Source organism: Theobroma umbraticum, unplaced genomic scaffold, assembly GCF_002168275.2.
Source record: "Theobroma umbraticum cultivar Fairchild unplaced genomic scaffold, ASM216827v3 scaffold_130.0, whole genome shotgun sequence".
NCBI lineage: Eukaryota > Viridiplantae > Streptophyta > Magnoliopsida > Malvales > Malvaceae > Theobroma > Theobroma umbraticum.
In genome coordinates, this window is record NW_018397264.1 from 3,049,356 (window position 1) to 3,062,353 (window position 12,998).

The window sequence follows — 12,998 nt, forward strand, 5'->3', positions numbered from 1 at the left end:
AAGGGCACAGGGGTGGATTAAAAAACAAGTAGAATTGATTGGTTTTTAGTCTGTTCCAATTGGATGGATACCTTTCGTCCACTTTGCCAAATCTCCTTGAATAGATCAGCTTCAAACCATTTCCCTATTATGTTGAGTTGTAATGAACAGAATCGGGGTCCAAAACCCTTTCGGGTATTGGGTTGTTGATGCAAAATAGGTTTTTGGGGAATTGTGGACAGTGCACCATAAAAAGTGTTACATCGGAGATAGAAATATCGAGTTAAATGGGTTAAAGAGGGAGATAGAAACACAAAAGTTTTCACTGTAAGGCCAAGTTTCGAATACAGTGTAATATGATATTTGGATTGAATGTAAAAATGAAGTGAATGGAGCATCCAAAGATTGTCCGAAATGAGGTTTATGAGTACTTTAGGAGACAGTTCTCTTCTACACCATGAGTGAGGCCTACAACTTCGGGAATTACTTTCCACAGGCCATCGGAGATGGATAAAGCTCGCCTTGAGATAGCAATTACTAAGGAGGAGTTGAAGGCAGTAGTTTGGGCTTGTGAAAGGACCAAAGTGCATGATTCTGGTGGGTTCAACTTCAACTTCCTCAAAAATACGTGGACTCTAACGAAAACTGACCTTTTTAATTTTATTTGTGATTTTTCTTGACAAGTAAGCTCAAGAAAACTGACCTTTTCTATCGCATTTCTCATTAATATTAATAAAAATATATAAATTAAGCCACATCTAGATGTGTCAATGTACCAGACTAAAAAAGCTTAGAAATAGGTAAATCAAAGCAAAGAAAAGAAAAGGTTGAAACTTACATCAGAGTATGGATGGCAATCTTGGCCCTTTTGGCATTCCTCACATATCGCATAAGATCTTCGAAAGTGTAGAATCGTTGATCAGTCGGTGGACAAAAGTGGCACTGCAATTATCACAACTTAATTAATACAATGAAAATATTAGATATTTTGCTTTGAAATTGTTATTCATTTTTAGTTGAGTAATCTAATTGTAATTTCATAACTTAAAAGGTTTATATATATATATATATATATATCAAACTCCTTTAGGGTATGGTTCTTCAGCAATACCTTGACTTCAGTAGCATCATCTTTCAGCATCGTATTCAGAATCCAGGCTTCAGGAATTGGACCAGGGAAAGGCTGATGTCCTTCTGGCCTTCGTAATCAGCCATTTCCTGCAAGGTGGATTGAAGGAATCGAGTAAAATATTATGCCTGCCTGCTTCTGGAATTTCAGTTTCCGTTCTTAGCTTGGCTAGTTTTAGGTTTGTGTTCTTGCATGCAAGAAAAGATGAAAACCAAAAATGAATGGACCTCGGGTTTGGTGAGAATGCTGACGAGATTTTTTTATAGCTGCATGTGTTCAAGGAAAAACGGCCATTTCATGATTTGATTTAAGATAATTACCACAGGTTTTCGACTAGGCAATTTTAATAATTCAATGTCAACTTAGGAAAGTTACATTAATTCGTATCTGAATATTGTTACATTGTGAATTTGTTCATTGAGAATGTTTCAAATCAAAAAGAACGTTGCATTAATCAAAATAATTAGTTTTACGGTAAATATATGTATTTCCTTCTTTATTAATTGATTTTGAATCTCTTTTTCTCATATATATATATATATATATATATATTCCTTTGAATTGGATAAACTCCAACATTCAAAATTCTCTACTTCCTCCTTATAGCTAGCCTTGCTCTTATGTATAAAAGATAATAATTAAAATTATGTAATTAATTCATGTACTTTATAAAAAATGTGAATATAGTCTCCATACAATTATTTGTGTAAATTAAGTTCTTATATTCTTTCAATTTGTTAATTTCAGTATAAACTTTAACATCATTAACTTTTCAGCATTTAAGTATGATGTAGTGTTTTGATTGAATTAACATTGATTAAGATAATATTGTATTTTCTTATTGATGTGATATTGATTTTAAATTTAGATGACATTTATCATGGTAACATGATATTGATTAAATTGACAATAATTTATACTGACATGACAATTATTGACAAGATGACCAATAGATAATCATACTAATAAAAAAATAATTTTATTTTTTATTACATGATAAAAAACCTTTAAAAGCATAATACTTAAAAAAATCTCTAAACTATTTAAGATAGTTTAAATAGATTCTTATTTTTTTACATTTAATTAAATTTTTATATTATTATTTTGAATCAAATGAATTGTTAGTACTAATGATTGTTTTTAATAGACAAAGGACATGTGGCAGAAAGTTGTAGAAAAGGTGGGAGGGTGGGGCATGGGAGGGGGCAGGGGATTTGTATTCGTAAGAGCGGCGTGGTGGGTCAACGCTAAATAGCCGAAGCATAACCTTGCGATTGATGATCTTGTGTGACCTCTGTCAGAGGGTATTGTCTTTAAACGTTTTTGTGGTATTAATAGTATGTTGGGTTTACGAAATAAATAAAAATAAAATAAAATAATTATTATATAGTTTAATATGATAAATAAAATAAAATATGAATAATTATTATAACTTATTACAGTATTTAGTTAGTAATAATAATTTTAAAAAATAAAAGAATAGATAATAAAAAAATAAAATATATTATTTATTATATATATGATTATTTAATTTAATTTAATTTTTAAATATTAATCTTTTATTTATAATTTAATCATTAATATTATAAAATACTAATTTTTTTATAATTTAAATATTATTATGATTAAAATATTAATACTTTTAATTAATTTTAAATTTAAAATATTTTATATTATATAATTAATAACTTAACCTTTTTATTATAATAATATTTATTTTTTCTCTATTTGCATTTTTCATTTTTAATTATATTTTCACTTAATAATTTAAAAATAATATTTTAATATTTTATTTATAATTTTAATATGAAAATATTAACCATTTTTTAATTTATAATTTAAAATATTAACTTTATAAGTTTAAGTTTGTAATTTTTAAAAGTAAATAAAGACATTTTAATCCAAAATATTTGAACTTTATTCTCATGAGTGTGGAATAGTTAATACCAGGAGAGAATGTGTTATTAACTGTTCCAAGCTTTTGCTAACTATTGAGGAATAGTGATTCCTTTTGGAATGGCTATTCCTTCCCCAAAGGCCAACCAAATGAAGGGAGAAAATTTGATAAGGAATAGAGGAGGAAAGGCTAACCCATTCCCACAACCAAACATGACGTAAGGACTGTCAGGAATGGTCTTCACTACCCAAAGGTACCCTCAAATTTAAAATGGATGACGCCTCTAGTAGTAATCCAGGGGAATAGGGAATAGGTGAGATTCTAAGGGATCACAATGGTACCACTCTTGCTGTTTTCCCTACAGCTATTGGATGGTACGATTCGAATATGGCAGAAGTATTTGGTATTAAAGAGGCGATTCTCCGTTTTGTGGCCTCGAGTTAGAGTTCCTCTCATTCCCTGGCTCTTGAATCTGATTCTCTTAATGCAGTTAACTGGAATCAAGATCCTTATGATGTTACATGGAAGGTAAGACGTCATGTGGTTCAAATCTCCAACATGTTGCGCAATGTTGAAAGCTGGCACATCAAGCACATACCAAGGTCTGCCAATGAAGCAGCAGACTCTCCTGCAAAGGAAGGCGTTCGAAAGGAGCAAAATTTGTTATGGGTCCTCTCTTGAGTTTTGTTTGGAACTTTTGTTCCTTCCCTGCATTGCTTTGGTGGGATTGTTGGCTTGTGTTTTGCTGCTGTTTTTCTTGTTAGTGATATTTGTTGTCTGGACACATTCCTGGTTTGCTTGAGATTATGCCGCAATTAGGCAACCAGCCCCTGCTTTTTTCCTGATGCACTCTTGCTGATTCTCCTTGTGGTCAACTTGGGTGCTGCTGCTGCTGCTGCTGACCGCTATGTGAGGCTGCTGAATTTTTCAGGTTGCAGGTTTGCTGTTTTTTCTTCTGGATGTTGTGCCAGCTTCTCTGTTTCAATCTATTGACCCACAGAAATTTTGTTGCCAGCTTGAATATTGCCATGTAATCTGGCTTTGCATGTACAGGAAGGTTATGCCTTCCTTGTATAGATCTGGTTTTTTGTATAGGAGCATTTTTGTTTTGATGGAATCCGGTTTTGTGGATTCCTTTGCTCCAGGATGGTTAAGCCTTCTTTAAGTTTGAAGTACTTTTTGTCTGGCTCCAAGCTTCTGTACAGAACTTCTCTCATGTCAATTGTAAACTGTCTTTCCGACTAAGTAATGCAATAAAGGAGGACCCACAATTGTTATTGGCATCAGTTCAACCTCAGCTCTCCAACCAAGAATGCATAAATTGGGACTTACTTTTCATTTTATAGCTCACTATGAGACTCTAAAACTAGAATACAATAATTTTAAGATAAATTGATTATTCAACCCAAGTCAGTACGAGATGTGCCTAATTAATCAAGGACTTGTCTATTCAAAATTAATGTAAACAACGAGTCACTAGTACTATTAAAATTCTAAATTACTTACTTACTTTTAACATAAATAAGTGAGCCTAACTCTGTATTAATTAACATAATCACTAAAAAAATTGAGTTTTAATCATATTTCTTTAGGCCATATATTTTTTTATAATAAAATTTTAAAAAGTATAGCTATTTAAATTTTTAACTTCATTTTTTTTTCACATTTAGTAGCAATATAAAAAAATGTAACTTTTGCTAGTATACGCAATTTCTATCACTACACTTTATTCATAATGTATTTAAAAATTTAAATAATAAAATTAAATCTAGAAAAATGTTATAAAAAATATAAAAAAATATTATTAAAAATATTTTCAGTAACACATTTTAAAAATTTGTTGTTTTAAGTTAAATTTGTTGTAGTGAATGTTTGAAAAAACTTTGAAATTATTTAAAAAAATTAAAAAAATTTTAATTTTTTATCAAGTTTAATCAAATTTTATATTTTTATTTTAGATAAAATAAGCTTATATAACTAATGATTAACTAATTACATTAATCAAAATATCATCTGACATTTTATGCTTATCTGATGTTAATATGATATTGATGTGACGTTAATATAAAAAATAAAATATATCACATAATCATATATTCATGTCACATAAACAAACCACATCATTTTTTTTAAAAAAAAAAACACAACACAATATTTATCTACTATGATATGTTAATACTATGTGATATAAAACAATAAATAACATTTTAAGTGACAATAATTAACTAAGTATTATTTTTTTTAATAGCAACTTTATTAATAAAAAGAGAGATGACCCATTAAAAATGACAACGAAAAACTAAAATATTCTGACGTTGTTGGTAGTTGAATACCTATTGTCTAGATAGGTTCTAGCAATCTGATTTGCCCATAGTCTTGTAGACATTCTTGTGTACAATTTCCAAAGATATTTGCATTAAACTATATGTTAAATATATTCCAAATGTATGAAAACTATGAACATTTCATAATGGCGATAAAACTCTTAATCAAAAAATAATTAAGGATTTGACCTTTGGAACAAAACATTAATTAAAAAAAAATGCATTGCACTTTAAAATTAAAGAGTCATCAATTTCATTGTGATAAGTTAGGTCAGTCGTCGGGGGAATTTTTCTATCTGGATGGGCTGATTTGGTTTATTAGATTGGCTGTCTTAACAAGTTTCTACTCATACTTTCTACAGTTCCCATTCTACAAGTTAATCATCAAACTAGCCCATTGCTGGTGTTTTGCTGAGCAAATAGGTTACATGTTCAACCCTTTCATACACGTCATAAATAACTTGCCGAGCAAGTTATTGTCATTTGCATTGCATGTAAATAATTATTTTTGTTTAATTTTAAATGATAACTATGTATAAAATATAAATATTTTTAATTCTGTAAAATTAATTTATCTATAATTGGAAGAAAATTATAGATAAAAGACAATTAATATTTTGTAATATTAAGCTATAAATTATTCAATATTATTAGATATAAAAAAATATATTTTAATGAAACTTTTTTTAATACAATTAGAATTCTTCTTTACATATTGAATTAATCTTATCAATATTCATAATAAAATATTTTTATAATGAAAGTTAGTTGAAACAATTAAAATTTTTAAATATTTATAAATTAGATAAATTTTATTAATATTAATAATAAAAAATTTTAAAATAATAATTTTAAAATATAATAAACCAATATGAACCAAAAAGTTTTCCTACATCTATATACTCTATTCTCTGTTATTAATATAGATTAAAGCCATGCAATTTTTCTTTTTCTTTATTCAGATTATTCACCCCAAAATAATGAGCTGCCCCATTTGAACATAAGGAAAACCATGCCTGCCGATGCGAGAGACAAAGCTGGGATGGTAATATTGCTATACATCTTGAATGCTAGCTTTGGGGAGCTTCCTACTGCATGAAAGAACTTGCTTGCTAACTTCCATAAAAGTTAAACACAGGACTTAAGCCGGCCGATCAACATCATGAAGTTTAATTATGATGGATTCTGTAATTTCTCTCTTGTTTCCCTGGGAAAAGAGTGCTACTTGATACACACAAGATATTCCAAAAGAATGCATTTATTGAGGATTCAAACAATAATTTGTTTAATGCTGGCCTTTGAACTATTTTTTAATTTCTATTTGGTTCCAATAGCTTTCACGAGTCTATACCTGCTTCCATTTATAGAATGAGTTATCTCATCAGTCATCATTCATTATTCATTCCTATAAAAAAAAAATCCAAAGCTTTTCTTCTCTTCTTCTTGTTCTACATAGATTTAATTATACGCTGATAAATTGACATAAGGATAATTAAATCAATAGTCCTTAGAAAAAAAGGAAAAACATCCACTTGTCCATTTGTCTGCAACTTTATTTAAGATTGGTGCCGTGTTGGATTGAACACGTTAATGCAATGTAATAATAAACATATTGTATTGATGTATAGGCAGAAGAAGTAGCCATCAGACTTGGTGTCAAACCGTTGACTTTTAAGGTGATGATGGAGGAATGGTATATACTCTTTGATGCCGGAACCCCGTCCTGGGGGACTTGAAGAGATGGGATGCACTTAAATACCTTGACTGTTGATCGGTCTTTACAAACTCAGCCCTCTTTTTCATTTTGCCTGAGCCAAGGAGCAGCTGTTTGTCTCCGGAAGGTCAGGCAGTTCTGAATCTCTAAGCAAGTGAGATAAGTTACTAGGAATTCTGCATGTCAAGATGATTATTCAGTTTTCCATAATTTCGATGAAGAGATGAAAAGTATTTTATTTCTTTGGAACAATCAATCATTCAATTGATCTTAATTTGGGGCTTTACCCATTCCCTTTTAAAGTTATATACATCTCTTATCTGGGATAAATAAACACTTCCCAGGCTATATCTCGGCTTTTATTTGCATATGTTTTCTTTATCGTTTTCAAAATGAGCAAGCATGTTTAGTTCCTTGAATTCTGTAGTCCTTATATCTCACGGCAGATTATATTTGTTGTGATGACTGATCAGGAAATGACTCTCTAGGAATTATATATGGCAGAGGAATCGAAAAATTCCTTAAATGTCTAACTTGTATTAACTCTTAATTTTGCAGTCTTCTATATTTACACACAGGAATAGTACAGTAAAGAGCGGTCGGATCAATTGAATTTGTGTTCTTCTTTTCCCATCTTGTGCAGGTAGAATCGACATTTTGAGGGAGACGAGTCACTAATCAAGATCTAGCTAGGCATGGCTGGAAACCAACTTGGAGTTCTTAATGCTCTGGATGTAGCAAAGACGCAATGGTACCATTTCACTGCAATTATAATTGCAGGAATGGGTTTCTTTACTGATGCTTATGACCTTTTTAGCATCTCTCTCATCACAAAATTGCTTGGCCGTATATACTACCACGTTGAAGGAGCTGACAAGCCTGGAACATTGCCTCCTAATGTAGCAGCTGCTGTTAATGGTGTGGCCTTTTGCGGCACTTTAGCTGGTCAGCTTTTCTTTGGCTGGCTTGGTGATAAATTAGGGCGGAAACGAGTTTATGGACTTACCCTGATGCTTATGGTGATCTGCTCCATTGCCTCCGGGCTTTCATTTGGAGACTCTCCGAAGGGTGTCATCGCAACACTCTGTTTCTTCAGGTTTTGGCTTGGTTTTGGAATTGGAGGTGACTATCCCCTCTCAGCCACAATTATGTCTGAATATGCCAACAAGAAGACTCGTGGAGCATTTATCTCCGCAGTTTTTGCAATGCAAGGGTTTGGAATTTTGGCAGGTGGGATTGTTGCTCTTATCGTGTCAGCTGCATTTGATCATGCGTACAAGGCCCGTCCATATTCTGTTAACGAAGACCGGTCAACTGTCCCTGAAGCTGACTATATTTGGCGCATCATTCTGATGTTTGGAGCAGTTCCTGCTCTCCTCACTTACTACTGGCGAATGAAGATGCCAGAAACAGCCCGTTATACTGCTCTCATTGCCAGAAACGCAAAACAGGCTGCTGCAGACATGTCCAAGGTCTTGCAAGTGGAGCTGGAAGCTGAAGAGGAGAAGGTGGAGAAGATAGGAGTAGCGGAATCCAAGTCTTTTGGTCTTTTCAGTAGGGAATTTGCACGGCGCCACGGACTACACTTGCTTGGAACAACTACTACTTGGTTCTTATTGGACATTGCCTATTACAGTTCCAACCTGTTTCAAAAGGACATCTTTAGTGCGATTGGCTGGCTTCCAAAACCTGAAACTATGAGTGCAACTCATGAGGTTTATCGGGTTGCAAAGGCGCAAACACTCATTGCACTTTGTGGCACTGTTCCTGGATACTGGTTTACAGTGGCTTTCATCGATTATTTAGGCAGGTTCACAATTCAATTGATGGGTTTCTTCTTCATGACTGTGTTCATGTTTGCTCTTGCCATCCCTTATCATCATTGGAAATCTCACAACGCTGGATTCCTTATTATGTACTCATTGACCTTTTTCTTTGCAAACTTTGGACCCAATGCCACCACATTTGTTGTGCCCGCTGAGATTTTTCCAGCAAGGCTGAGGTCAACATGCCATGGGATATCTGCAGCAGCTGGAAAAGCTGGGGCCATTGTTGGTGCATTTGGCTTCTTGTATGCTTCACAAAGTACGAACCCATCAGACACTGATGCAGGTTACCCACCTGGTATTGGAATGAAAAATTCACTGATTGTGCTTGGTGCCATCAACTGCCTTGGGATGGTGTTTACTCTTCTGGTGCCCGAGTCGAAGGGAAAATCATTGGAAGAGCTAACAGGTGAAAATGAAGAGGACGGTGATGAGATCCAGCAGACATCTTCTGTTCAGACCGTTCCGGTCTGAACTAGCAAAGTTTAACTAGGATGTTCCGACCAATTTATAAATTAGATATTCAGAAATGGAATGCCAAAAATAGGACAATGAAAGGAGCTGGAATTGTAACACTACAATAATGTCAGTGATTATAATCGCAAAGTTATGTTTTTTAATAATGATGTGATATTTTCTGTACAGTTATTCACGCTTGCCCTATTAATTGCTATCTTTCCTTAGAAGGATTATGTCCAGGGTCTGGATCTCCCCTGCACATTAAACTTCCTCGTATGTGCCAAATAGTAAAACATCAAATTAATGCTTTGCTTGTTTTGATAAAAGACTATTCTAAGCATAATAATTAAGTGACAGAGTAACGTATTCAAGCTTTAATGGTGGCTATAAAGTGAAACAAACCGCCCCTACCACTTGTTGGTGTATGTCTTATGTTATGGTATGTGTTAAGAGTCCTAATTTGTAGCTAGATCAAAGAGAAGCACTAGTGGCTGTTGGGATGCTTGATTGTTGTGAGTGGGCGAGCTGGCTAAGATCAATGCTTAAGAGGGGTCAGTATCATAAGTTATTAGTACTGTTAATTAGGGAGAGGATTAGTGCTGAAACTGTATAGATCAGGAGTTTGAGACATAGACCATGCTTATATGTGTGAGTTTATTATTGCTTTGGACTAACCTTTCTTCTTCTCTCTGTGTTTCTCTCAAAGACAAGCAATGTTGTCCCATCAACTGCAAACACATACAGGCTCGGTTAAACAACTCTATACACCACAAATATACAATTTAAAGCACATAAACTCGTGCTCGTGAACTGAGCCATAGCATGGATGCCGCTCCAACAAAGGTCATTCACTCAGTTGCAAGGGTCTCACTCTAATCAACAAAGGTTAATGCCCAAAAAAAAAAACAATGGTTAATGCCACTTTAGCCAAAATGTTAAGCTGCATGAATTCACCATGACAAGGTTTCCACAACTAACACGTCCATCATTTCCAGTACTTCAAATGCTGAGTATTCTATAAACTGTCATATTCATGTACTACAATAAGATAATGAGGTCTTTAATATTTCAGATAATTCAAAGAAAAAAGAAGTTACTCGAACCATTAGGTTAAAATGTAAATATTGAGAATTATCTTCCTCGATAACATTAAAATAGATTATTAATAAGATTAAATTTAAAATTACTTATTTCGAGACAAACAATCTTATTAATAGAATCAACTTATCGATAATGTATATAACTATATAATACATTATTATACAATGATACCTAAAGATACATATAGAGATAAAACATGTCAAAAATTAGATAAATACAACATATATATGTTGAAACTACTTGTATAATTGGAAAATTTTGATGCCTACAAATATTTAAGCATACATATTTTTGTATAATTTTGAAAATTACAATGTCTACCTATATTGTTGGAACGACTTTGAATTAATAAATAGTAGAAATTTTATAGTAGTAAATGTTGTTTAAGTTTAAGTTCATATAAATGTGACATTTAATTTACTTGGGGAAAAAATAAAAAATAATAATAATAAAGTGTTTTTTGGAGACATGGGCCACTGTGGCCTTAAAGGTATGGGCCACATAAACTTTATTAATTTCATTGGGCCAAATAAAGACCTGAAGCATTAGCGAGTCCAAAACAATTAAAAAGAAAGGTAGCCCAATTAAATTGGGCCGTCTAAGGCCTAATCTATTTAAGTAAAAGAAAAACAAACCTCAGTAAAAGTTAGAAATCATCAACCAGAAAGAAATAAAAAGGGGAGAAATAGGAGAAGAAGAAGAAGAAGAAGAGCAGCGCCAAACCAAACTATGTCGTCGGATCCCTACGAGAGAGCGAAAGGAGGAAGACTGACCTTCAAAGGAGGAAGCTTAGCCACTCGTAAATCCATCGACAAAAACAAGAAGAAGCACAAGAAGAAAAAGAACACCGACGACGAATCTCATCCTTCCCTCGACGACGTCGCCGACGCTTCCGCCGTGGAAGGCGCCGAACCGGGAGGAGATGTGTACACGATCGACGCGGCTAAAAAGATGAAGTACGAGGAGCTGTTCCCCGTGGAGTCTAAGAAGTTCGGTTACGATCCCAAAAATCCTCAAGCCAAATCGGTGGAACAAGCCCTCGATGATCGAGTCAAGAAAAAAGCTGATCGTTACTGTAAATGAGCTTCAATTGTAGCTTAAAATTAAAGCTTTCTGTATTATTAGTGAACAATTTAGAAATTAATTGCAATGATTCTGTTTTAGGGTTTCGGCTCAAATTCCTCATTCCTACTTGCATTACTCTCTCAATTTTCTGAATGTTTGTGGCTTGTGTTGAGGTTAGAGTTTCAGGGTTCTAATCAAATCAAATTATGAAAAATTTTACTCTGATAAGTATTCCTCCAGCCATTGCAACTTCGACACTGACCAAACTCATAACATCACAGCAATTGCTACACCCTTGCTAAAGCAGAAACAATTGACACACTTGTAAAATGTCATTCTGTCGTCTTGACTCAACTGCATTTGGTGCTGACTCAGATTACAGTATCTAACTCACGGGTTTGCTCTCTGCTCTCTATATAAAATTGTGTGTGCGGGATTCTGGCTAAGCATCTTTGTTAATACCCTTTCTTCCGTTTATAAATTCTATAATTTGAATTTAGAATTTCTACTCAAAATCCATCTTATTGTTACGGATTTTAAATAAATAAATCTTTTACTTATGTGATATGGGTTGTGCTCAAAATTTAAATATGAAATACAAGTAAAAATAATGTATATGGTCGCAACAAGTAATATAGTGATAAATAAAGTTAATATAGTGATAAGTAGAGTTGTTGATCCTTCGAGGAGTTGATTTACTATTTGTTACTAATTACTAAAATTGTAATAAGTTAAGTTTTATTCGAAACAAGTTGTTAAAATTGAAATAAAATTTACTCTAAAAGTTTACTTTAACCTAAAGATTGCAAGTTAAATGTGTAGTGAGAAAACAATGTATTTAAAGCCTAGGATTATGGCTTCAACTATTACTTTGTAAGGATACAAGATCAATTAATTACTTACTTTTTATGAGAATCAATGTTAGTCTAAGTTCCCTCAGCATGCATGATACTTCGTCGAATTATTACATAATTGCCTAGCTTCATTAACCATCTATACGTTTGTAGAAAATTAATTAAAACTAATTCACTAAGTTTAGGACCTATGTTGACTATATATGATTAATAGATATATGTCTATCCTATTAAATAATCACCTATTTTATTTTTTAATATAAGATGAATATATATTACTCAAATTTGGGTCTTTTTAGATTATCCTTCTCAGGCATCATCTAAAACCTCATACTCAACTTATTAGTGATCAAACAACAAATGAGACAATAAGCATAGAAGCAAGTAAAGAATGAATCCAAAATATTCCAATTACACAATAGCATTTACCATAATCCTAGATAAAAAACTCTAGCTCAACATGTTCAAAAAGAAAGTACACATTTCAGCAAACAAAAACATTGTCCTACAAAAAGAGTTAGAGAGAGAAACTTAAATCCAGAGTGAGAAAATGTTCTGTTGCAGCTTTTGGATCCTCCAGCTCTTGATTCCTTTTCTTTTTCCTTTTTTGTTCTTGCCTTTTTTGTCTAAAATGGTCTCTCCAAATCCTC

The 12,998-nt window shown here is 32.8% G+C and overlaps 2 protein-coding genes across 4 annotated transcripts; both read left to right on the forward strand.

Moving 5' to 3' along the window:
- Window positions 1-6,994: 6,994 nt before the first annotated feature.
- Window positions 6,995-9,428, forward strand: LOC110421684 (putative inorganic phosphate transporter 1-5). Of its 3 annotated transcripts, none has more exons than XM_021435326.1 (2): window positions 6,995-7,197; window positions 7,687-9,428. In XM_021435326.1, exon 2 carries the CDS (start codon window positions 7,739-7,741, stop codon window positions 9,341-9,343), a length of 1,605 nt encoding a protein of 534 aa, XP_021291001.1. In that variant the 5' UTR covers window positions 6,995-7,197; window positions 7,687-7,738; the 3' UTR covers window positions 9,344-9,428. The 3 variants fall into 3 exon arrangements, with proteins under 3 accessions (XP_021291001.1, XP_021291002.1, XP_021291003.1); XM_021435327.1 differs by having other exon boundaries at window positions 6,995-7,170; XM_021435328.1 differs by lacking the exon at window positions 6,995-7,197 and having other exon boundaries at window positions 7,733-7,794; window positions 7,950-9,428.
- A 1,655-nt stretch (window positions 9,429-11,083) lies between these two features.
- On the forward strand, window positions 11,084-11,614 carry LOC110422076 (uncharacterized). Its single transcript, XM_021435848.2, has one exon. The coding sequence runs from the start codon at window positions 11,159-11,161 to the stop codon at window positions 11,510-11,512; it is 354 nt and encodes a 117-aa protein (XP_021291523.1). The 5' UTR covers window positions 11,084-11,158; the 3' UTR covers window positions 11,513-11,614.
- The last annotated feature ends 1,384 nt before the right edge of the window (window positions 11,615-12,998 follow it).